Source organism: Ursus americanus, chromosome 3 (assembly GCF_024610735.1).
Source record: "Ursus americanus isolate L20-20 chromosome 3, mUrsAme1.1.p, whole genome shotgun sequence".
NCBI classification, from domain to species: domain Eukaryota; kingdom Metazoa; phylum Chordata; class Mammalia; order Carnivora; family Ursidae; genus Ursus; species Ursus americanus.
This window is the reverse complement of record NC_142129.1, coordinates 89,057,188-89,084,263: the sequence shown is the minus strand read 5'-3', so window position 1 is coordinate 89,084,263 and position 27,076 is coordinate 89,057,188. Positions and strand designations below refer to the sequence as shown.

General features: G+C 41.6%; 1 protein-coding gene across 1 annotated transcript in view; it reads right to left on the bottom strand.

Moving 5' to 3' along the window:
• Nucleotides 1-21,801, bottom strand: part of POU6F2 (POU class 6 homeobox 2) — a 453,995-nt gene extending 432,194 nt beyond the window's left edge. The window contains exon 1 of the mRNA XM_045793668.2: nt 21,697-21,801. Coding sequence (XP_045649624.2) covers nt 21,697-21,801 — 105 coding nt within the window. The remainder of the gene's footprint in view (nt 1-21,696) is intronic.
• Nucleotides 21,802-27,076: the final 5,275 nt, after the last annotated feature.

Below are 27,076 nucleotides of genomic sequence, written 5' to 3'. Positions count from 1 at the left end.
TGGATCATGCCTTTATGGAAACCCTATGCATTCATACACTTGACACATCTTTATCGAGTGCCTACTATGTGTAAAGCATTGTGTTAGAGGCTGTGGGAAAATATGGCCCCTGCCTCAAACAGCTTATAAGGAAATATATCCACTGGGACCATGCAGTTCTACAAAGAATGGGGAATTTCTTCCTCTAGCTAGACAGCAGAAACTTGCCACAATATTCTTCAAATGTCACGTGGAGAAGTCTGTAAAGTGGAAATGTTATTAGAATCGACCCCCAAATGCCCACTACTTCAACTCTAGCTAAGTCTCCTACAGCTGACCCTCTAATGCCCATTGCTGGGCTTGCCACTGTTGGGTCTTTAAGCTTAATGGCCTACCTGTCTTCCCTTGCTCCCTTCTAACTCATCCTTAAGCAACTAACACCATTAACATCAAAACATGTTTGCTGCTTGAATTTTTCTCGCATCCCCCTTGCATTAAAAGTACTTTACAGAGCATGTCAATGCTTATTATGCATGTTCAGATCTTCTAATGTATTTCTATGTATGCCAGGAAATCTCAATAAACATCAAAATGTACCTATGTCTAGATATAGGTATGCTTTTTAAGCATGGGACATATTATATATCATGTAAGCTCCCTCTCTCTTTGGGAGTTGGCTGCAACCCCATCTTCCTGAGTTGTTAAAATTCACTCTAGCACACCTTAATCACTTAAGACAGCTCAAGCTAGAATGTATCTGATGAAGAATATGGGAGAAGATTCCTTCCCTGACTCCTAACCTCAGGAAGTTTCAGGGTCTAGGCAATGTCACAGGTAATTTATTAACTGGGATGAGGAGTAGAGCAATACATAACTACATACGTTGTTCACGTGATTGTTTGGGGTGGGGGCGGGGAGCTGGTAGGGGAAGAGAGGGAGAGGGAGGGGGGAAAGAGAAAAGACTTCATCATTATAAAAATGGACAGAGAAAATAGGATAGAAAGGTAATTTTGCAAAAAACAATCTCTGTTTTGCACATTTTTTCTAAACCAGTAAGACATTATGCTTAGGGATCAATCAGAGGTGGCCTAAAAGCTGTGACATGATGCCCAGAGAATGGGGTCTTTCTCACCCAGGTTTGGTCCAATCATTTCACGTCTTTGAGCAAAACGAGGGGCTTGGGTCAGTTGGACTCGATGACCTCTGTCCTCTACAACTTCTGTAATCACATGAAATGTACATTTCTGCAGAGGAAGACCTTATCATTCCTAATCACATGTATCCATACCTGCTGTCAGTGCTATAATAGCTGGAACCTTCTATCCCCAGGGCCTAAAAACTTGCCTAACGAATACCCCAAAGCACTTACTGGATGGCTGAATTGTTTTCACTATACACAATACGCTTGTGTTCAGAGGGTCTAGGTTTAAAGCTGTATGTTTAGTGCTGGCACCAGAGGGATACAGAGTGGACAAACCCTGTGAGGTTATCATCAAAGGGGAAATCGAACACATGTTTACAATAATCCTGGTACAAAACAGAAGGTGGTTGCCAAAAGGAGGCAGAGCATGCTCTCAGGGTTCGGATGGTTAGGCCAATGGGTAAAGGCTTCCTGGAGGAGCTGTCATTTCAGAAAAATGGACTGTGTTTCAATGAACAGAAACTGTGGTGAAAAGTCAGACATGGAGGAAAGATGTTGGAGGAAAGATGTTTGAGGAAAGGGAACAGTTTAGTTCCTCAAGACTAGAGTTTAGAGCCCGAGTGGGAGCAGTGTAGGAAGGCAAACAACTGGAAAACAGGGTGGGGCTCCCATGACCTCATCACTGAGTCTTTGAACCAATGGAATGTTCCAGATGGGGAAGACTACACTCAGAGCGGTGTCATTAATAAATGATCCAATAGTTGCTCAATAGTGGATTTTACACCCCAAAGTTTCCACTGAGCACCAGGGGCCACCATGGGTGACAAAGTCGACATAGAGCAGGTGGGAATCAGGGTTCCTCCCCCAACTTCTGCCAGAGAGCCACTACCTTTGTCTGCTCCCCATTTAGGGCTTTCGTGTAAAATTTATTTGGAAGTAGAAATGTTTGAAGACCACTGATGTAGAACAGAGAGACTGGAGGGCGGTTGTTAGTTCAGCAGTCCAGGTGAGAGGAACAAAAGTCTGAAAGAGAGGGTGGAAGCAAGAATAGACAAAGAGATTGCCAACCCAGGTAGATCCCATGAGCTCTGTCCATTCATTAAATGTGGGAGGTGAAGGAGAGGGAGGGACCAAGGTGAATAGAAGGCTGTGATATCCTCTGTAGAAATGAGCAGGTCAAGAGGTACAAACATAGACCACAAGAGTTTGAATCCTAACTCTGTCACTTACTTCTGCCGAGCCGGATACACATTTAAACTTAAGAACACTGGCACACAGTAGGAGTTTAGTAATAAGTGCTCATCATTATTCTTGTAGGTGTCATTGGTTTGTAGGAAAGATGGATTTAGGCTCCAACATGGTGCTGTAAGGGGGAAACCAAGTATCCAGGTCGATAGGGTCAAAAAGGTGGTGAAGGCTGGAAACGGATTCAAGAATAGATATGCAGAGAAATGCTAGTCGAAGTTACTGAAGATGATGGGCATATAGAAGAATACAGAAGAAAACCCAAAATTCAACCTTGGGGGATGTCTGTTTCTGGAAAGGAGACAAAATAAGGAGCAAGTCAAACAGAAGAGGGATAAGAAAACTAGGAATATCAGGCTAGGGTCAAGGAAGCCAAGTCACTAAGGAGCTTCAAGAAGTGTGGTCAGGGATATCACACATAAAAGGCAAGGGTGGAGGGCCACTTCCATTTCTCCTACAAGGAAAGTTCCAGTAGAGAGGGAATGGACAAGAAGAAGTCATTGAATAACAATTGTAAACACAGTGAAGGCATAGTAGTGTTTCCCGTGCACCAAACACGGCTCTTCATTTGTACGAATGATCTTGTTATCCTCCAAGTGACTCTCTGGGGTGGCCTTTTCATCACCCCCACCTCGCCGTTCGAGAAACTGAAGCCCAGAGAAGCCAGGTAAGTTGTCCAAGGTGTAAAGGGTGATGGGCCCAGCATTCCAAGACTTGCATTCCCATACCCAGCCTTCTCTCCTAACAACTCGGCAATATTGTCTTGAGAATGTGGGAGAAACAAATGCTACACAGACAGCCCCACTGAAAGAGACAAGTTCCAGAGGTGAAATTCTTGGAAGGCAACTTCTTTAATAATATTTTAGTATTTGGGTATGAAAAAAAAAAATCACTTGGGGCCAATGTCTCAATTTTCTAATGAAATTGTCCTGGTTTCTATAGTTCTAGTAAAATCTCAAGACACAGATAGAACAAATATGCCTTCGTCAAATCCCAAGGAATCTCTGGGAAGCAACTCGGTAGTCTTGATGCCTTTTTAAATAGAAATCATTGAGGCACAAAGGGATCAAGATGGCACCCAATGAGCTATAGGGAAGGAATCTTATAAATTAGGCTTCAGGTTCTGTGACTAACATATGTGCTAGTTTGCACCTTTCCAAGAAGTTCCCATGGGAAATCCCTTTGAAAGGCTCCATAAGGAGATCTGAGGAGATTGCCCTGGAGCAGGGGTTGCTGGAAGTCAGGCAGGAGGAAAGTAAGCTGGTGTCAGAGATGGAGGGTATAAATCTGGCTATAGTAGTCAGAGGTTGTGGCGGGGAGGGGAGCCTGAGCAGAGGAGTGATGAGACCAAAATGGTGCGTTGTGCGCACCTTTCTGGGGGTTGAATTGGACCAGGAATTGAAGGAACAGAGAGCAGTGTGGAGGCCTGAACTGAGGAGGGGCTGAATCAAGGTGGGAAACGGAAGGGGGGGAGAAAATTGGACAAAGGGGGAAATAAGAGTAGGCCAGCCTGCTTCTCTGACCTCATGACCCTTCTTTATCCAGAGAGCCGCTGACGAGTGCTTCACCCTCAGGCCTGCCCCGACCAGATTAGTTCCCCCCTGCCCCGCCCCGGTCATGGGCACTATAGCCTTCTAGTCCTGCTCTGTGCCTGTGCCCTGAGAGTCATAATCAGACCGCCATCTTGTTTCTGTGCCCAAATGCTCCCTCTGCACCCTGGTCCCGGGGACTGCATCTCCTGGCTTAAATTCCCTTCCCTTACTCCTTTGGGTCATGTAGAATTCATTCTCTGCTCCATTGCCCCCTCCCTTCCCCTGGAACCTGCCAGCTGCCAGTCCTTCAGCCCCAGTACAACACACCCCTACCTACTTGTGGAGCCTCTACCTCTCCCATCTGGCCTTTCCTATTTCCGGGTTGTTGCTTTCCTGTCCTCACCCAGGGGGCGCTCCTGTAACTCTGAGTTCCCATTCTTTTCCGAAGGGATGACATGATATTTATCCAAATCTCAACTAATAAAGGAAAATTGAGACTAATGAAGAAGAGTTGGCACTAGCATAATTGATGGGTTTACTCTTTTATTAGCCTCAGATACTTTGAATTCCAGGTGAACAAAACGTTTGTTCAATCAAGTGGACACATTATTTTAGGAGAGACAAAAAAGATGCATATTACCAAGGGCAGTAAACGGTACCAAGGAATGAATGGAGTTAGATTTTGCCACCTCCCCCAAGGCTCAAGCCCCTGAGAGTCTCAAGCCCCATAAGAAATGGCAGGTAAGGAAGCCACTTTCCTTTTAGACGTCAATATGAAAATGGAAAGTAATAATTTTCAAGTCCCGTTTCCATTTTCTAAAATGAAACTAGGAGCGCAACACACACACACAAATTCCCAGACAAGGACTGGGACAACTGACTCTTAGAGGCCAGATGCTCTGAAACATGGACTCAAGCACCTGACTCTTTCTGTCCCATGGAATCCCACTTTGACAGATCAAACATGAAGGTTTCACAAGCTTTGACCTCTGGTGAGATAAACAAAGTTAAGGTTTTCTATATGGAAAAACCATCAATTTATATGTGCATGCATATGTGTGTGTGTGTAAAATCCTGAAATTCAAATATCCGTGTTGTTCAGTCTCATTTGAGATGCTAGAGGGACTTTCCTTTAGCTTGTTTTGGGAACTATAAGCCTAAACCCACAACCCCTGAAAAGTCCCCATTCTGCCCTTAGACATTACTCCTGACATTTCATGGTTTTCTGTTTAGATACCATTCACGTTTTATAACATCACAGAATTCTAATTTGAAACTCGTAACTGTTTCTGCACGATACCCAAACAAACAATACATTTTTACTGATCGGACAAAACCCTTTTTCCCCCCTAAGTAGGCCTATATTTCTTTCCCCTCAATTTATATGCAGAATAGTAATACTTAATTCATTAAAATAAGAATATATAGTCACACATATATACATATGTATACTCTCTTCATTATTATGTTTAAAATTCAGCAGGAAAACCAAGAAAAAATTTAATGGCAAATGTTCAGATATCGCTATTTGCTTATCTCACAGAAATATAAATTACAAAACAGTTCATTAACATAACTGTACTTGTGCATTATTTTCAGAAAATTTTATTCAAGAATCAACTAGAGTAGTCTAAACTCATGCTTCTGTTTTCTAAATACCAAAATAATCTCTTCATTCATTATATTCCTTATTCATTAAGTACATATGTAGCCGCCAACTTAACAGGATCTTCTGTGGCCTTTTGTATTAAAAGTTTATTTTTTTTAATTTTTTTTTTAAAGATTTTACTTATTTATTCAACAGAGATAGAGACAGCCAGCGAGAGAGAGAACACAAGCAGGGGAGTGGGAGAGGAAGAAGCAGGCTCACAGCGGAGGAGCCTGACGTGGGGCTCGATCCCAGAATGCCGGGATCACGCCCTGAGCCGAAGGCAGATGCTTAACAACTGAGCCACCCAGGCGCCCCTGTATTAAAAGTTTAAAACATGATTTGAATAATCCATATCCTAGATGTGGAAAGATGAAAATTATTCACAGTCAATTGATTTGTGTTACATAAAACACTGCTAAAGTGAGGAGTTCTACAAGTTTGCCACCCAGAGTAATATTTTAAGGAACATGTTTAGAGGTGGCAAAGTGTTAAAACAGATTTGTTTTTACCACTAAACAAATATAAGAATATTTTCACGAAATCTCTGAAAATGACGATAGAAGATCTATGAGGTGTCCCTGAGTTGTGTTGTTCTGGTCACGTCTTATTTATTTGATCCACATACAACTTAACAGCCAGTCAATACAAACTTGTGAAGCACAAATTCTATGCCCTCCTTTCCTCACTCCTCTTTGTCTTTTTTAAATTAACATATAGTATATTATTAGTTTCAGAGGTAGAGTTTAGCGATTCGTCAGTTGCATATAACACCCAGAGCTCATCGGATCACGTGCCCTCCTTAATGCCCATCCCCCAGTTACCCGATCCGCCCCCCCAGCAGCTCTGTGTGTTTCCTGTGATTAAGAATCGCTTATGGTTTGTCTCCCTCTCTTTGTCGTTTAAGTCTGCTAAATAAGACCTTGTATCCCTCCTTCATTTTTTAAGCTTCAACATTAAGATGGGCCAAGCATAAGCATCCACTGGCTCTCATGGGGATGGTTGCTTAATATGAATACGAATAAGAGATCGCAGGTAAGGAAGCCACTTTCCTTTTAGACGTCAATATGAAAATGGAGAGTAATAATTTTCAAGTCCCATTTCCATTTGCTAAAATGAAACGAGGAGCGCAACACACACACATGAATTCCCAGACAAGGAATTTGGAGAGGGAACTAAACGGGGTAAAGGCAACTCAAGACTTCAAAACCCCTTGAGAAGCACATTCTACTTCTAGAAAGAAGAGTGACAGCTGTGGCGGAGGAGTGCCGGGACATGCCAGCAGGTACCTCTAGAAAGACTTAAAAGTTGTGGGCAGGGGAGGGTAAGAGTATGAATGTAAAGAGGACGAACCGAGAGCATCTCCGGCAACTCCTTCAATTCATCTAACGTGACTGTGGGCCAATTTCACAGAAAGAAAGCTGGAAGGCAGGAAGGGAGGGAGGAAAGTCCGGGGGAGGGAGGGATGGAGAGAGGGAGGAAAGAAGAGAGAGAGAAAGAGATAGGGGTGGAGGGGCAGCAGAGGAAAGGAAAGGAGGCATTTCTGCACCCGTCTGAAGTGAGAATACAGAAATCCCAGGACCTTATTTTATCCGAACCCCTTTGTTTGGATTCTCAGTCTGACCAGGACTCCAATAAGATACCAATATCACCCATTTCCTGCAAAAATAGGCCACATAGAATTGCCCGGAAAAAGGGTGTGGTGGGGGGACCCTGATCCCTTGGCCTCCTGTTTTCACGTGCATGGACTTCTCACCCCCACAGAGGAGAAATTCTGTATCGCACTGGTGGGTGGCAAAAGTGCAAAACTTATGGTCCCCCACATCCGTAAAGAATTTGTTTCCCTCCTGACCCCACGCCCCCTGGCAGGCAGAAATCCTGTGTAAATGGGTCTCTTTGTCAGACCCGAACTCTCCTTAGATGGGCTGTCCCAAGATCAAACTATAGGGTCATAAACATGTAGGAGGCCCATCTGGCTGCAGATATAAAGCCACATTTTTCAATGAGCTCTGTAAGTCATAGAGGGAAAATAAACTTGAGAATTAAAGGAAGGATCTTATTTACTGCCCATTAAAAAGAAAGGAGCACATGAGATACCTATTTATCTTATATTAATATATACGCATAATTTTTCCTAACTTTAAATAATGGCTAGTGGGTCAGGGATACAGTCTTTTCTGTTCATTTGCCCAGAAACGTAGGGGAGCCCCTGTCCTGTGATGTGGTATCAACCTTCCAGCTGATTTTAACCAAATAATCAGGAGGTAGCCTGGTCCCTTGCCTTCGATGTTTCCTTTAGAACTCTCTAATAAAAATTTGGTCCAACTGAAAAGAGAAAAAAAAAACTTTAAGAAATATTGAAGGACAAGAGGTGCGAAGAGGTGAGAAACCTTCCAAAGTCTTAATGCACAAGCTCTTTGGCTCATATCCTTGCCTGCCTTCTTGAATTCTAGCATACGCCTCACTTTTTTGTAAGTGTCCCATTGTCAGGTTGGATTTTCCTTGTATTTATTTGTAGTCATAGCCATCGTCCGACCTGCCAGATGAACGTGCAACTGTGGCGGATTCGTGGATTTACCTTGTACTAGGTTCACGGGGGTGAAAATAGGAGAGAAAGTGAGAGGGCCAAAGAGAAGCAGCATTCCTGGGTTAAAATAAGGGAATTAAGTGACTATTATGGCTTCTATCTGATACTGTCCAAGGAAGGGAAACGTCCTGGCAACGTCACCATCTTGACATTCAGAACTCTGACAGGTCTGGTTAGACTAATTTAAGTATGCGGAAAAGTTCATTTGTCACCAATATCATGGCGATTGCCAAACTACCCTCCAGGCTGCTGTGCTGTGAATTTGGCACAGGAGAAGAGGAAACATCACCCCAGGCCATCTTCTAGTTGCTGTTTTCCAAGGACTAGATGTCCCTGTTTCTAACTAACAGAGCCAAAGATGGTCTATACTTTAAGAAATAGACAAGGAAGTGAAGTTTTTAAGCATGCACACTTCCCTCTACGTTGCATTAAAATAAGGCTTGGCTGACAAGTGAGCCAAAAGCACCACGTAGACTCTGCTGTTGGGCGTAGACTTCACTTTCACTCCCTCTGCACAACCTTAACCCAGTGTCTCCCAGCGCTGGGCCCCTGCGGGAGGTGTTAGCAAGACTCAGCTCAGCCATCAGAACAAGAGCCAAGTCTCCTTCCCTTGATGCAGGGTGGTCATGGAGAGGAGGGGTGCGGGTCTGGAAGAGGTGGTGGGCCAAGATATACCACAGGGAATTGCAAGCTCCAGGCAAACCCACTGTCTTTACCAAGTGTCCTGCTCACTTCTGGGGTCTAAAGCAATGAGTGCTTTGTTGAAGATAGCGGTGATTCATCTCACCAAACCACCCTATTATCTACTAACCATATATCCGTGGGTTCTAACCCAACTGAATTATATGTAAACGTTCAAGAGATATTTAAAAGTAAACTTTACTTGGTTTTACATCCGTAACACACAAATGTAAACAAAATTAATGTTGTGCTGGGTAAGGAAAGATTTTTCCTTTCCAGCCCCATGACCGCCTCCAGGGTGACAAATGTTGAAAATGCCACCTGACAGGAAGAAATTTAATTGAAAATAGTTAAGCAGGATAGAAGATACCCTTTATTTACCTCAATTTCAAAAAAAAATGGAATTGATATAGGAGAAATGCCACAATATTATTAAAAGTTTTCCAAAATTTGAGTTAAGAAACATCTCCTTGGGAGAATCACTGATTTCCCACCACCATAATCTTAATTACAGCAATGTAATTAGTTTATAAAAATTAGTTTAGAAGTGCCAATGCACATTTGGCTAGAATTTAGTTGAGTTGGGTTTTTCTGATTTTTGTTTTTTGGTTTTTTTGTTTTGGGTTTTTTTGTTTTTGTTTTTGTTCTTGTTTTTTGTGAGAGAGAGCAAGCAGGGTGGAGGGGCAGAGGGAGAGGGAGAGAGAGAATCTTAAGCAAGTTCCACGTTTAGCGTGGAGCCCAACTCGGGGCTTCATCTCACAACCCTGAGATCATGACCTGAGCAGAAATCAGGAGTTGGACGCTTAACCAACTGAGCCAACCAGGTATCTCTAGAATTTAGGTGAGTTTCTATGAAAAATGCATTGAGAAATCAAAGTCAATCTTATAAATTTAACTCACTGATGTCAAAAGCAAGCAAGAATGTTAATCAGTTAAAAAACAGATGGATGGATGGATGGATGGATAGACAGAATGTTAATCAGCTAAAAAATAAAAACAAGAGTTTCTGAGGCAATTAATCTCAAATAGTGAGGACTATAATAAAATATAAACTTATTTTCTATTTTACATATTTATATAACATTTTACATACGACAATATAATATAGTATTCATATCAATTTGTTTTGAAAATGTTCAAGCCCTCCCCTGAAATGGTCTATGGGAATTTTCTTCCTCATACACACAGAACAGTGCCCACTGGTCACTCTGTTTAGGGTCTGTTGCGTCTGAAGGCACATCTCCCAGAGCACAAAAAAATGGAAGCCAGGGTGAGCCCTTGTTTAGTAGCAGCAACTGTTTCTATGGAAGCCTACCAGAGAGCACCGCCTTACCCTTCCACCCTTCCATTCAGCGTCTATTCTGTTGTTCTGTATGTTATAAAAGACCACTAGCTACAGCCCAATCACAACAGGTAATGATAGCAAGAATAAAATTCATGTACAGGAAACAACTAAGACATGGATTCTTAGGAAAAGAAGGAGAAGGAGGAGAAAACAGAGTAAGAGAAGGAGAAAGAAAGGAGGAAGGGGGTGTGGTGAGAGGGGAGAAACACTAGACATTTCTGTCATAAAATCTGCCTTCATCAAGAGATGATACTAAGAAACGTACTTTCCACAGGTAATGCGTGGGGCCATGTTTCATTTCTGTGATTTTGTGTGTGACGAAAGGCTTCCAGCATCTTTAGTTCAAAGTCCAGCTTTGCTACTTAACTGTCTGTGGGACCTTGTGTCACTTCCTCAGTCACCTAGTTAGTAAGCTGGAAATAATAATTGTAATTACCTTACAAAGATATCGTGAGAGTTCAAGTATGCGTATAATGTTCCCAGCGCCTGGTAAGGGTTTACTAATTGGTAGATTATTATCAGTATTGTTATTTTTAAGCTGGCTAAATACCCAGCTCTTTTCTGGGTAAAAAAATGTTATAAAACATGAACTTAGATATTCAACTTAGAACTTCAGCTTACAAGATTCAAGATTCCCACTGAAACGCACGCGCGCGCACACACACACACACACACACACACACACACACACAATGAATACCAGACTAAACTCCCTCCATTGTTTTGCTATGGAGTCATGATTGTGTGTGTGCGTGCATGGGGGGCGTGTTAACATTGTTTAATCTTCATTATCTCATTTTATTATTTAAAATAACATTCATTCCACTTAAGAGGCACTGTGATAGAGTGCATTAAAATTACCTGTAAAGTTTCTTCAAAATACCAATATCCAGGCCCTACCCAGATAAATCGAATCAGAATTTCTAGGGATGGGGCACCTGGGCAGCTCCGTCGGTTAAGCGTCCGACTCTTGATTTTTGTTCAGGTCATGATCTCGGTGTCCTGGGATCAAGCCCCATGTTGGGTTCCACACTCACCTGGGAGTTGCTCGAGATTCTCTCTCTCCCTTTCCCTCTGCCCCTCCCCCCTCCCTAAAGAAATAAAGTAAATCTTAAAAAAAAAAAAAAGAAGAAGAATTTCTGGGGATGGATCCTGCATCTCAGTAGATCTTCCCAAGGTTGCTCCAGGGGGTTCTAAAAGGCAGCCAGAGTTAAGAAGTGGTATAGGGGAAAAGAGTGAACTCTTAGAAAGGATTTCTAGGTTTGAAGCTCACTTCTTTTATTCACTAGCAATATGGCTGCAATGAAGACATATAACCTCTCTGAGCCAGTTTCCCCTTCCATAAAATGGGAATGATGATTTGCACCTCACTTCTCAGAGTTGTGGGCTGCCGATGAGAGCAGTAAGACCCAAGCTTTGCTCCACAATTTGTTTTCGGGAGCCAGTTTTGAGCTTCACGTGAGGCAACTAGCTACTTTTAAACTCATAAATGAAGCATGACTATTTCCTATCCAGGTTACTTGTCCCACCCTGTGTAGGGAAGAAGAAAGAAGGAGGACGCATCCACCCACCCAACCAGTGGACTGTGAAAGATGTCACAGTTAGCGCACTCTCCCATCTCATACAAACACAGATTTCACTGCTACCCACTTCGTTTTCTTAGTATATGTGAAGTGATGTGGTTAAGATGAATGAGCACAGACCTATCCTAAAAGAAATGTAAAACATCACTTTTCACATTCTCTTAAATATTTAAGGAGCCCATGTTTTGTCCACCTTGCCCAAACCCTAAATTAACTGAATTCAAGGGCTATGTTTGATTAGTTTTTATCTGGCCCTTCTCCTGACTGCATTATTTAACCTATGAATCATGGTTGAAGGATTAGTCTGACAATATGAAATATAGAAAACAGGAATTTAACTGACATTAATTACCATGAATTTCTTCTGGTCTCTTTTTCACTAATCTAGGTATACTAACTGAATCATGCATTGGAGACATATATCTCTGTCAATTATCTTAATAAATAGCACTGAGACCCATGTGAGAAAATAAGTTACGCGTTTTGTTCAGCTGAACTTGTGGCTTGAAACAAACAGGGAAGTTTTAAAGTCATAATGCATCTGATTGAGAACTGGCTCCTTATGTCATTAACTCTTAGTCTTACTACTTTGTCACTAAATACAATGTGATCTTTACTGGGATTTTCATTGACTTGAGTGTTCAATACAGAAATGATAACTACGTGTTCTTGGGCATAAAGCTAACCTTCACCTCTAACATTACTCATCATCTTCTCTTAAGAGACACTACTTATGAGTTCCTTCGGTAAAGCAAAACCCCAGTTAGAGGATTCTGGGATTTTCTTATGCTAAGAGAAATGAAACACCTCTATGTATTAGTCTTATTGTAGAGACTAACTTATTTCCCAAAACAATATTCATCAGGAGAGAAGCGGTTATGTATTGTGGTGATGATTTGTAATACATGCAGATACTGAATCACTGTATTATACACCTGAAACTGACATAATGCTGTATGTCAGTCACATCTCAATAAGGAAAGGAACCAGTTAACTAGGTCAGTGTGTATCCACATGAGGGCCTACTATGGAGAAAGATGGAAATCTATTCGTAATAATATGAGATGTTCAATGCATGCTGTTAAACTGTGAAAGTTGTAGAACTCTGTATATAGTATGAATCTACTCGCGTTGTTTGAAGATTTTCTATGCTTACACATGCATACACAATTTCTAGAAAGATATAATGAATTATTAATGATGCTTATTTGTGGGGTGGAATGATGGGGTATTTTACTTTTCACTTTATATTCTCCTGTGTTGTCGAATTGTTTGTCATGAGCACACACTGCTTTTATAATTTAATAAAAAATTTAAAAAGACTCTTAGGCTTCTACTATGTAACTCGCCTCAATCATCTGCATATAACAATTGTGTTCGTGTCCTGTAGATTTCACTCAGATGCTCCACTCCTTGCCTGAATTCCTGTTTGATGGATTATGGTAGAAACAGAGAAAACAATCCCAGTTGATACGCTTCAGCATTTGTAGAAAGTAGCTATAAAATGCAAGTACACTGCAAAACAAAGCACCCCTGTTTTTGGAAGGTGATTACCATCCCATGTAATGGTAATGCCATTGCCATAGTAATCATCCTTTTACAGTACAGTGACAAGCTATGTACTCAACAGTAATCCTGATTTCTAGAAGTTGCAAGGTATTTTTCCATTCTCTTGAACAACTTAGTTGAAAGGAAGAGTATTTTAAATAAACACCTGCCAGAATTTTTTCATGTGTTAAAGTTGAAAACAGTTAAAATATTTTTATATTATTAGAGGTTAGATAAGCAAGTATTCCTAAAATGTCTAGGTGTTGTGTGCGTGTGCGTGTGCGTGTGTGTTCACTAATTAGATTGCCTTATTTTCATTTTTACTCCAAATTCCTTAGTCCCTAGAAAACAACACATAGGTTTGTTTACAAATGGAAAAAGTTTTCAAGAAAGAAAAACTTTCATTCCTGAATCAGGTACTAACATTTTGCCAAGAAACACAATATAACTGTCTTAGATTTGAGCAATAACATTCTTCTTTGCTCCCAGAAACCTTCTGAATAGTACTTCATGTGCCTTCACATTAGCAACATGAATACTACACTAAGAAATACACCTCAGTGCATAAAAGTTAACTCGGTTAACGAGAGCTTTGAAACAAACAAACAAAAATGAATACAGCCAGTGATGCACTTTTCAAACCCTTGTAACACCATCTGCTGATATGAGCAGTGAGAAATCTTCAAATCTGGGGTTCTTACAACACAGCCGAATTTCCACAAAATCTCCTCTTTTCCCAAATTCTGACCTGGGGCGTTTCATCCTACAATCACTTCTGCCTCCCGTTCAACCAGCATCTTGTCAAATCTGGCTGCAAGATTAAGTTTCCCGATTCAGAATTCAATATTGTAACCCTAAGGATATAAGATCCAAGCTGGAACATTCTGTTTAAAAAAAAAATGGATAAAATTGTTTCAGCCCAGAGACCACAGTTTGCTCTGACCATAATGATGAATCATCAGGGCTGACACTAAGTGAAATGAGCTTGATGCTCTCGGCTTTATTCGCGCACGTTAAGCAGGGTTTTACATTTGTCCCGACTCTCAACCTTTTCTCCAAAAGGTTGAAAGAGCCTTGTTTTCTAGTATTATTTAAGGCTTACAAAATTAACTGGCTCTACGTGAAGCAGGTTTGGCCTGCCGGAGCCCAGGACCGTGTACCTGGCCCCATCCTCGCCCACGCTGGCATCCAATTTTGAAAGAATACAACTGACGATCTAAGAAAATATCTACTTTTCTCCCCGCCCCCCCACATACCTTCCATACCAATTAGGGTTTCTGATAGCCATGCTCCTCTGTGGGCGATTTGCCTCTCACTCTCAACAATAAAGTATTACATTAAAAAAAAAAAAATCCGTGCATGAATTCTGCACCGAAAATCAACCTCTCTGGAAATGGTGCACTTCGTTCTTAGTAAGAGGAGTTTGTCTGAGTTCTGATCAATGCGAAAAAACACCATTTAACAAGGATTTAATCTTTTTAAAGTAGATCTGTTTCTGTAAGGTTTCAGGTGCTAGACAGAGATGTTTTCTCCTTCAAATACTTTCTCATTAGCCCTGAAAAATCGGAGTTGTCAAATACGCAGAGTCAACATCCAATTAACCACAGGAAACACCTGTTTGCATAAGGCCGCCAGTCCCCAGCACCTAAACACCAGTCCAACTCTTGTAGGAAACGCCCAAGATCAAGTGTTCCTTAATTTCAAAATTCGTGTTTCATGGCACTAGCAACGTGAGCTTTTCCTTTCTTTCTTTCTTTCTTTCTTTCTTTCTTTCTTTCTTTCTTTCTTTCTTTCTTTCTTTCTTTCTTTCTTCCCTTTTGGCTTTGTTTTAAAATTGCATTTGTCTTGTCCTAAAGTAATTGTCTCACTGCTTATTTCTGTGGTCTGAAATCACTAGGTGAGATGAAATCAGCTTACAAAATAACTTCACAAATAAATACTAACTACGGAATCCGGCTTGTGGGTGAGTTTCCTGCTACGCGTCTGCTTTGTTTTGCTTCGGGTCTTGCCTCTCTCTAGAGTGCCCTTTGCTGCCTGGGCAGCCCACAAGGATTCCCTTTTCACTTATTACTCATCAAACCGACTCTGGATTACAGTGGGGAAGAGACGAAAAGCTAAGGGCAGAAATGACAGTGAAGGAAGAGAGCAAAATACCAGAGCGATGCGTTTGAGTTACTATTTCCTTTTCCTTCACTCAAGGTGGGGACATATTTATTTACATCTCTGACCTTAGGAGGTGGGAGCTGGAAATTGTATGGGCGTCTCTTCCCGGTGAAATAAACCAGCCCCTGCATGGGGGGGGGGGAGATTGAAAAATAGGTGAAATTTAGAATATTCTATGGATCTTCAATCTTTTTTTCTTGTTCTTCTGGGTAGAAAAAAATGTAGCTGAAGGGAATAGGGTTGCAGTTCACCCTGAATCAGTACGAAGTATCAACAGCTAATCTCAGTCTTTAAAAGAAAGAGTCCTTCCTATCAAGGGGGTTTTAAAGCTAGTGATAAAACAAAAGGCTATTTCCTGCAACCAACTAACTTGAAAAATACCTGTTTTAAACCCTCGAGACTTGCCATTAATATAAATAATCAGAAATGTTTTCAATTATTTTGTTCTTCCTTACATGCAGTGGTTTTATATTTAGAAGTGGTAGGCCTGAAATAATAATATGGTCATTTATAGCTTTATAGGTACAGTAAAGCAAAGAACAAACAGAGGGCGAACCAGGAAGGAATTCATCAGATAAAAATTAGGCAGTTTTCGCCATCATTGGCTCCCATTGTGGAATTGGGAAGAACAAGAAAATATTAGGAAAAAAAATGAATTGTAGTGAAATGGAATGACGGCTTCTCAGAGGTCCTTCTTCAACCTAAGGTTCAGAAGAATGTGTAAAAAGCACCACTGGTACAATTTTTGATTATAATTTTGGTCCAGCTCAAGACAACATGGCTCAACAGAGCATTGACATGTGATCATGGGCTTTGGTAATTTACTTTCCTGGACATGTTTCACCAACCCCAGTCTCCTCAAAAAAAGAAGGAAGGAGGGAGAAAGCAAAGGAAGAATATAAATGAAGGTGTGAAATTATAGTGAGAACAGCTACTATCTCCCAGGTAAAAGTTTGGTCCCAAAATACAAATGAATTTCAACGTCACATCATTTAAATTTTCTGTTAGTTTTCAAAATAATGGCCAATCTTCACCTTGTTGCCTATTTTTCCTCAGGTCTTATCCTTTGATATTTGCATTTTATTTCACAACCTTACTTTTTACTCAATCAAGTGTTAGAAAAATGGAACAGCTTACGTGATATCGCAATGCAAAGGAAGGTGGAGTGTCTGAATATTTGCAGACATGCTATTAAATTCGAATGTTGGCAAACCATAAAGACGAAAACAGAAAGATGCTTTCAACTGGTGGGGAAAATGCAGTTTACATGGCAAAGTGACTGTCAGCCGAGGGATACCTTCTTTCACACACTTTCCGAACAAGTACTACAGATTTGATACACAGGAAACATACTACATTCAAATTTTCTTTCAGTGTTCCAGCAACCCCTCTTCATATTCTAGAGATGTGAATCCAAAAGCCTTAAATTCTTAACCACGGAAATCCATACTCAGATAGAGAGAGTTTCATTCAGTGATCTTAGAAATAGAAAAGAAAGTGTGGTTTCGAGACCAGCTCTCCTGTGCTGGTTGAGTATTATTACCAACATTATCATATTGAGACATTGTTACTTTAATGAACACAATTGGCTTTACAACTTAAACACTGCTCAGGTAACACCCTGAACTTCACTCTGAAATATTTTAAAGGTAATAAAAATTGAGTCCATCCAAAGAATATAAAAAGCTTACGCCAACTCTCCTCTAAGTCTAAGTGGAGTATTGACTCAACTGGAAATACGCAGTGCTGAGTCAATTCCTTACAAAACGGAAACTAGCACCATTTTGTATTCAGAAAGAATAATCCTTAATTAATTTCTATTTTTCTAGTATACTCTTCACCTGTAATACCCTGAAAAACAGCATTCTCCATTAAATCCAAACAACAATTTCGGAGCCCTCGAGTATATGAATTCGTTGAAATGCTATGTTGGTGTAAGGAAAGGGCCTTCATACCTCCAAAAATGTTTTTAGAGCACATGTGAGTTACGCTTGGCGTGGGTGAAACAGAGTTAGGTTAGCCCTCAAGTTTAACGTTTATATAAAGGGCACGAAAATCAGTCAAAATGGAGTGAGGACGACAAGCGTGTTATCTACACACCAGCGGGGTCCCCTCGCCCTGGACCACTCCCATTTCACATCAGCCTGCGTATGTACTGGTTAAACACATTGTCCTTAGAGCCATGCTAAATACTTTTGGGAATAAGAAGGATATAAATAAACCCACATACACAATTGATTTACTATCAGAACAACGAAATAGTTTTGTGTTTTTAAAATCTTCATATGAGAAAACCCGCACTGAGATCCTGTTGAGTCAAACGCACCAAGTTATTGCACTTAGACTCTGAGCCATCAACCCGCACACTCGAGCCCTGTCTCAACGACACTCCCCTTCTAACGTGCCACTTTTAAACACTTTACGTTGTCTACATTTACCTTGGGGAAAAAAAAAAAAGATTTTACTGATCAGGGAAATTGCAAAAGCTTTTTGAATGCGCTTCCAATCCTACTAAACATGGTTTCTCCACTCTTCCACGGATCCCTTCACCATGTCCACTGGACATGGACCCATGAGCACTTTTACCCAGCTGTGTCTGTCCCATTCCTAGCAAACTCTTAGATATCCTTGATACATATTTTTTATCTAATTTGCCTCATCTGTTGTTTTTATTAACAACTAATTTAATATCCTCTATTCTGTAATATCTGCAGAAGCCAGTATAAGGAAGCGTGCAGCCAGCCCAGACCCTCAGGCCTGCGCATCAAGATGGCAGGCTGGCCAAGGGTCCTCTGGGGACAACAGTGCCAGAAGGAGGATTGGACACGGTGACCCGTCTGCATGAGAAGAGGAAAAAACAACAACAACAACAACAACCAGGAGGTCTATAATACTGATGAACTAATCTGTCACTCACAAGCTCAGGTCTACAAAAAAGAAAAAATGCAGTAAACATTTAATGACCATGACAGGTGGAAATGTGAGTCTTCATTTTTAAATGGTATTCAAACCCATGGCTCAGAACCTGCTTAAATGTTTAGTTGGAGTCGATTTGAAAAATCATCGGAAGACAACAATCCACCCTCTAGTTCACGGGGTTAGGAAGCGTGCTACAGATAGCTATCAAAAATCCAGTTGATTTCCAAGCACTATATGAATGAACCAAGTTTCTTGATCTCTATGTCCTAGGCAGGGAGTTTGTTCTTAAGTACTAGACTGCTTAATTGCTTGCTCGGGGGAGAGAAAATCCTGGGGGAAAGACATTTATGAGCAATATCTGCTCCATGGAGCCAGGACTCTCTCGAGCTGGATCATGTCCAGCTATACAGAAAAGTCCACTCTTCCCCTCCAGTGGAAGCAACTGGATATTTGATCCTAGAGATGAATGAAAAACCAAAAGATCGTATTTCATGGGAATCTTTCAGTATTCTGAATGGAAAATATCATTGAAAATGGGTTATCTGCGCCTCTAACCCAAATCCACTTAGGAACTGAACTAAGAACTGGAAAAAAGAAAAAAAAAAAAGGACAGAAATAATTAGCATTCCAATATGTATTTGAGGAGGAATGCAAACTAACATTTGCATGATCAAATGGGACTGTTCACACCTGCTGAGTAAGGTATAAGATGATTCTGAGATCAACAGCTGAAAAAAAAAACCACTTATTTTTTATTATGATTGACTAACGCAGTAAAGATTATTGTTACATTCTCGTCATTGCTAGAAGTGGTCATTTGGGTAAATATTTTTATCTGTGCTATAACAATTAAAATGAAATCATTTCAAATATCTATGCCACCTTCTTTTTTCATCTATAGATAGGGGCTCAATTTAGGTTTTTTGACTTTTAGGATATGCAGATGGGGCAGTATGCCATTTTTCTTTCCTTTTGCATACTAGTGTTTCAGTTTCAGAAGAAGTAAGCATTGTAGTTTGTACATTTTTAATACAATTTGTATAACCTTCAGAACAACTGCTTTTATAATAACCAGCTTGACAGAAGTATCTGAGGTGTTTTTTTAAGCAAATCATTTATGAGAAATGAAATCTTCAGAAAACATGTGGCTACTTTGCTATAACTATTTAGAAAGCATTTGTGACAAGTCATTAGCATGCATACATCCTGGACATACTGAATCTCTAAAAATTAGAGTACATACAAAACACCAAATTATATAATAATAACAACCAATTTTAACTCCTAACAGATTAGAAGTTTAAATCTGGTATCTGTGAAATGTATACCAATTTCCTTTTTTAAAGTACATAGTTGAACCTTTTAAAAGTATATACCTTTGCAATGATTTCCAATAAACAATATTAATGAACAAATTAGAAATACCTCTCCTGTTTTTTTTTTTTTAACCATGTTTCTTTTCCCAACTAAGGGAAATATGCATGAAAGGAAGCCCTATTTTGGGGGGGGTTGTACTGAAATACAGTAATTTTGCACAGCATGATGACCATTCTATGACATACGGGTGACAGAACGTGTTTGCAACCTGAGAAAAGTTTTATTAAACAGGACAAAACTGTTATCAGGAGCTCGAGTTTTATTTACCCATGAAAAGGTCATCTTTCTTAACAGCTTATTTATTTAATCCTACCTGCCACGATTATATGTGATTAAATTGATAAATGTGATTAAATTTGATATACTTACTTGCTCATCAGTAAACACACTGAAGTGGGTATTAACAGTATATAAAATCACTCTTTACATATTTTCTTCTGCCAAATGTAAGCCCAGAGACTTCACTTTATATCTGTCTGTATAACAAAACCCAACTTCGAAGTTTTTAAAAAATATTGTTCCACCGAAGCAGATATCTACTGCTTTTAAAATAGTGTGAGCCTGTGGAAACATGGTATTATGTATCTGACATTTCCCATCTAAAAATACATTATGAAGCATGCTGGTATTAATAAACCGTGTGCCTTCAGAACCCGAAAGTACTTTGCTATAATTTGGTTGAAAACAGAGTAAAATGGTATATTTTCCACCATGCTATTAACATACAGCCAACAAATTTCACATCATCACCTTGGCAGTTGGTCTTGATTGGAAAGTGTGCAAAAAAAAAAAAAAAAAAAACTTTTAGGAGTTTATCAATATTCGTAACCACATTCAGACTGATGAGTTAACAGTTCATAAGCAAGCCTGGATAACTTAGAAAAAATTGGATCAAAAATACATTACCAGAAGCAGAAAAGAAAGAAAGAAACCACATATATTCTCATTTTCCTCACCCCACCCCCATCATAGAAAAATCACCCTTCCTTTGCAGCAGGGGACTATCATCCTTTTCACCTCCTCAGTTATTGGAAGGCAAATGAAAATACAACGATCCCTTCCTCTCCTGATTGAGCTCATTGAGCTCCCCGACGCAAACATTTAAACACAAAGTACCGATTTCACAGAAAGCACCGAACGGAAAAATCAAGACTCACTGACCCATTTGGAAGACAAAGACGACAGAACAGCAAAGCTCTAAAAATCAGCTTGTGAGGCCTCAGAGAGAGATTCTTGTGGCATTTCATCACAGCAGCCCCAGACCAGTTCACCTCCCTGGATCCAGGGAGGAGGAACTAAATAGAGCTGTTTATTAAAGCTCTGGTGCTGGATTGCATTAGGAAGCCGAGCAGACCACCTGGACCTTTCAGAGTGCGGCAGTGTTTAATTTGCTGCGTGCCCCTCTGCAGAGCCAAGACCACTACTACATTTACCAGGCTCAATCACACATTATCTGGGTTAGAAGTAAAGGCACGTGTATTGCTATATTTCCATTTTCCAAACGGAGAGGGAGAGGGAGACAGAGAGAGCATACAGCCCAAATAAAAATATGGAACACAACAATTTTAACTACTACCTAGGAAACATAGCACTTTATTCTCTCCTCACACTTTCTTCCAGAGCTCACCATCTCGACAGAAAATAAATTCTGAAACATAGATTTTTTTTTTTAAACATCCAGGCCCAATTATAAATTAGATCTGTCCTTGGATTTTTTTTTTCCTGTTGTTGTTTTAATTTTTGTGGTGAAGCCTCGCGTGGAAGTTTGAGGCTGAGGTTCCCTGGCTAGATTTACTGGGTGCCTTTTGCCTCTCGCACTTTCAGCCCTACGCTGGCAGGTCGCTGGAGATACAGATAGAAAGATGGTACTGTAAATATGAATTATGTGAATCATATGGTGAGACCCTTGTGGAAAAAAAGGGGAGTTGAGAAATGGCTGACTCCATACCTGACCAATTACAGCTTGCATGGTCCCCGTATCCTGCTGGGCTGAGAGATCGCAATCCATCATATGTTGTCTTTGAAAAGGAGAATGGGGGTTTCTGGCATGCATCTGTCAATCAACTTCTGCACTCACAACCATCACCAAAAGCAAGGGGAAAAAAAGTCAAGCTGCTCCACCAAATAGGATGAAACTGTCATGTGACCTCCGGCAGACACGCACACACACATTCACTACCTCCATAGAGCGTAAGAATTTTCTGTAGATATGAAATGACATTGACAAATATCCAATACCAAGTAAATAAAGTGAGACAAACAGCTATTCACCAAAGACAAAACATTGGCTGTAATCTTCCGCTAAAGGTTTAACAAACCTCTGAGGATCTTTTTTTTAATGCTCTAGAAACCTGTGTTTAAAACAAAAACCAAAACAAGATTAACTATTTCCTGTGATAATTGAGGCTTTGATTTCTATGCCACCACGTAAATTCTCTTCAATTATAAGTCATCACCCTACTTCTGCGAAGCTGTCCCTAATGATTTTATTTTCAGATTCTCTAAATGACCTTTGGACAAGATGCAGTAATCTTTGCAGTTTTATATAACGTCACCTTCACAGAAAAGCTGGAAATGTTAACCGTCACATAACACAGATACCCTGATATTTGTTGATCGGAAGTGGGTATATACAATCATTTGTGTAAACTGTGATGACCACGCAAATATAAAATATTCAAAGCGTGTAAATAGTAGCCACTAAACTTTTCATTTTCTAAAAGGTTAGGAAATGATTTACTTGCTGCTCAGCTAAACTGATGTAAGGTGATGACCAAGATTTCAACTTTTTTTTCATTTAATTTAAGCTATTTGATCCCACACACTTGAGGATAGATTGTTGGTGGATTATGGGTCAGCTATTATAAGGGTGACATGAATATCACTATGAGCTTTTTTAACCCTTTCAGGATTGAGCTCACAACCTGATTTCCTACCCAACCTGACAGACATTGCCAAGTTGCCCTTTGGAACGCAAAGCCACGAATAGTAACTATTAGTTTGGTGGCTTTGCGAAGTTATTAACGTTTGCCTGTGTCCGCTTTTTAAACTTAAGTTCATCGGTTGGCATACTCTTCCCGACCTGTCAAAAAAATTTTCCAGGAAAACTTTGTGGCATTAAAATGGGGGCGCTTTTTCAAGGTTCAAAACTAACGTCAAGCTTGAGAGGTAGAGGTTTTGAGGAACGTTTAATACAGACTAGATACCATACGTGTATTGTAGCATTGTATTATGTCATCGCTCAAAAATTAATTAAAAGGAACTTCAAGTAAGAAAAACGTTTTTTCCCCAACATTCCTAAAGGCAGTTTTAGGAGGAAAGAACGCAGGGTTGAAGTCTCATAGACTTCTCATTAAGAGTTGCCCCATAAAATAGACACACACACACACACACACACACACACACACACACACACACACACACACGTCGGATCCCCAAACAAAACGAAGCCGTGCACCAACGGGGTAACCCTCCTGGGACCTGACGACTAGAAAGGTCCTCCTAACATGATTAAAATGCACAGCTCGTGCGGAAACCCGGTCGGTCCGTGCTCCTGGAGGCACAGCCTACCCGGGGGTTTCTGCGGCCGCCCCGGGGCCGGGGAGGCGAGGCAGGGGCCGCCGAGCCGGGACAGCCGGGGCCCCGGCAGCCGTGGGCAGCGGCGAGGGCCGGGCCAAACTTGCTCGAAGCCTGTGGACTCGTTGGGGGGGCGGGGGACGATGCTATCGCTGCTGGCGTGGCCTCCCCGGACCCCGCGCGGGCGCACCCCGGAGAGACGCCGAGAGCGGCGGGACCAGGGAAAGTTGGGAGGAGGGGCGCGCCGAGCGGCCTGCACCGCGCTCCCGACCTCTCGCGCCCCTGCGGCGCCGCCCTCCGGGAGCCCCGCACCCGCCGCCGGTGCCCAAGCGGGAGCCCAGCCTGGGGCTGAGCCGCGGCCCCGCAGCCTCGGGAGCGCCGCCAGGGGTCGGCTGCACGCTTCACCTCCCGCAGAGATCTTGGCTTCCTGGGCGCCTCCCCGGGGAGGGTCATGCAGGGGGCAGATTGCAGGCTGAGGCCGAAGACCCCGGGAAGCTTCGCCCTCCAAATTATGGTGCTCCGGGTCGGCAAAGGGACAACTGTTTGCCTGCACGCAGGTTATTTACATGACCATCTGGCCTGTGTTAATTACGGTCATTAGCTAGTCCACACGGCTGGAGACCCGAGCCAGGCACGATGTCAGACACTTGACATTACATTAGCTCACTAAATCCTCCTAACAACTCAGTAAGGCAGGTACAGTTATTCCCATTTTAAGGACGAGACACACAGGAAGATAACTGCTCCAGATGAACGGGACCATGATTTGAACTTGCTCTGAATCCGAGGATGGAACTTTTCATAAGAAACTCGGGAGTCAGGTAAGCTTCAGAGTAACGGCTACCATATATAAAGTACAGACTCATTCAACAAATATTTATGGAGACTATACTACCTGCTAGATGCTGTATGAAACATTGGAGGTACTGCAATACTGACGTAGTTCCTCAGGGGTCTTATATTGGAGTAGTTTGGACTGGTATTTGTGGAATAATCACAGAAATGTAAAATGTTAAACCGTTCTTAAAGCCATGGAGGAAAGAAAAAGAGTAACCTGAGAACCGACATCAAAGGAATTGACCTAGCGTTGGGTGTGTACGTGAGCGAAGGCAAATTAGCAAAACTTGCCCAAGCAATTGACTTGAAATAAACTAGAATTGGAAAATGATAGGAGTAAAGGGGGAAAGGGTTGTGGGGGATAAACGTTCTCCACAAAAGGAATGTGCAAAAGGTGGGGGAGATGTATGGCTACTTGGAGGAGCTCAAAGAAAGCACAGAGGTCAAGGCTGGAGGCAAAGACCAGAGCGCACCCTGCCTCTTAGATTGTATGGAAGATTCTTTACCTTAGCTAGGAACACTGTGAAGCCTCAGAATAAGCATGTAGTCTCACCCTTAAATTTTTTAAAAACATTTTATTTATTTGAGAGAGAGAGAGAGAGAGGGCCCATGAGCAGGGGGGAAGGGCAGAGAGAGAAGCGGACTCCCTGCTGAGCAGGGAGCCCCATGGCGGGGGAGGGGCTCCTGAGATCGTGACCTAAGCCAAAGGCAGACGCTTAACCCACTGAACCACTCAGACGCCCCTCACACTTAAATTTTTGAAAGATGTCTCTGGCTATATGGTGAAAAGTTAGGAGTGTGCGTTGGGGGGGTGGGTAATCAAAGTGAATTTGGTGAGCACATCTAGCTATGGGGGGGGGGGGTGCCAGTGGTGCAGGAAACAGGTTCAAGATAAGAGGTATCACTCACAGAGCCTGGTGGCTGGTTGACTGGGGAACTTGAAGGAGACGGAGGTGTCTTTCTGGTTTGCACAAGCACGCAGCTAGTGATGCCACTCGCTGAGCTAGGGGATAGGAGGAAGACCAGGTTGAGGAAGGCCAATAGGAATCATCATTTTGGTTTGAGACTTATTTTCACTGCAATCCTCAGAGTAAGAATGATGATCCCCCCTTTTTTGGACAAAAAAATCTAGGAGTCTAAGAGGTAAAACAACTTGCCCATGACGAGAGAGTAGCCAGGAAGGTTCCTCTGAGGGAAAATCAAGGTTCTTGACCCTTGCATTAGACTGCTTTGAAATGAGTTGGTGGTTCTGGGGTTTTCCAGTTGACTAAAATCTTCTTACCAGGAAACCTAGGTAAAATGGATGACCAGAAGCATTCTCCTAGAACCAGTCCTCATAATGAAAAGTCTTCAGATGGCATGAATTAAGGCATCTCCTCCAGCGTGAAAGTTTGGCCTGGACCCTAAGCCCCTGTCCTTAAAATAAACTAGAGGGACTGGTTTCTGGGTCTAGCATGGCAAGGGCAAGAAGGATGTACAGATAGAAACACAAAGGTAGTTTTGAATTACCCAGCTAACAGCTGATATATGTATTGTGAGTAAGATCTCCTGACAGGCTTTCCGGGTAATACAGAGACTTGAACAAGACCCATTTCCTGACATTCAAAGGTTCATAATCTAGCAGGAAACACAGACACATATAAATGGCATATTCGGCATAGATTGCTTTTAAAAAATAAACCGAATGCATGAAAGATTTATCTGAAAGGATTGTTCGATTTTCTCTGGTGAAAGATTATTTTTAGGTACCATGATATATAGGCTTGGGTTCGGATCCTCTTTATCCCTTACCTCTGACTAGGTGTAGCCTCGGGAAACTGGCAACTTCTTTGAGTCCTGAGTTTCTCATCTTTTTTTTTTTTTTTTTTTTAAGATTTTATTGATTTATTTGAAAGGGACAGAGAGAGCAAGCAAGAGCACAAGAGCAGGGGGAGGGAGAAGCCGACTTGCCACTGAGCAGGGAACCCGATGCAGGACTCAATCCCAGGACGCTGGGATCATGACCTAAGCTCAGGGCAGCTGCCTAACCAACTCAGCCATCCAGGGGCCCCGAGTTTCTCATCTTCTAACTCCTCAATGGTGCTGTCAGAATTTGGGGAGGTGGGGTGCCTGGGTGGCTCGGTTGTTAAGCATCTGCCTTCGGCTCAGGGCGTGATCCCGGCATTCTGGGATCGAGCCCCACATCGGGCTCTTCCGCTATGAGCCTGCTTCACCCTCTCCCACTCCCCCTGCTTGTGTTCCCTCTCCTGCTGGCTGTCTCTCTCTCTCTGTCAAATAAATAAATAAAATCTTTAAAAAAAAAAAAAGAATTTGGGGAGATACATTTTGTAAGAGCTATTGAGTTATACTTTGTAAGTTCCCCAGGAAATGTTAATTATTTTCCCATATGGGAGGACTCTAGAGGGCCAGGAAAGATGAATTCTGCTAGGGAATGGAGAAAGATGAGTGTAAGGATTTTGACTGTGATATAAACAAAGAGAATCTTCTATTTAGGGCAAAGGAAATAACATCACAAAAGCTCCTGTTTCTCCATCAGTGTGGGTGGCAGCCACGTCTAAGGTTAGAGCAATGAAAAACCAATGGAGAAGCGAAAGAAGTGTTTCTACTAATTTTTACTCCTACTTGCATAATAGAATCTAGCAAGGAAAATTGATGAAGTGAAATATTAGCCCTTCCCATCACCAAATTTCCACAAAATGGTGCTTTTCCCAACCCTTCAAGGCTCTCTCCTTGCCTCACAGCTTAGACACACCTGCCCTTTCTCAACAGCTGATGATTTTGAATTTAAGAAGCAACAGGTCATCACAAATCAGACCAAGCCCCCAGCTTCTCAGTATAGAATGCCCTTAATTTCTTAACCATCAAACAGCAAAGGATCCTGAGAGACCAATGCTATGCAGGGAACCAAGAGACAG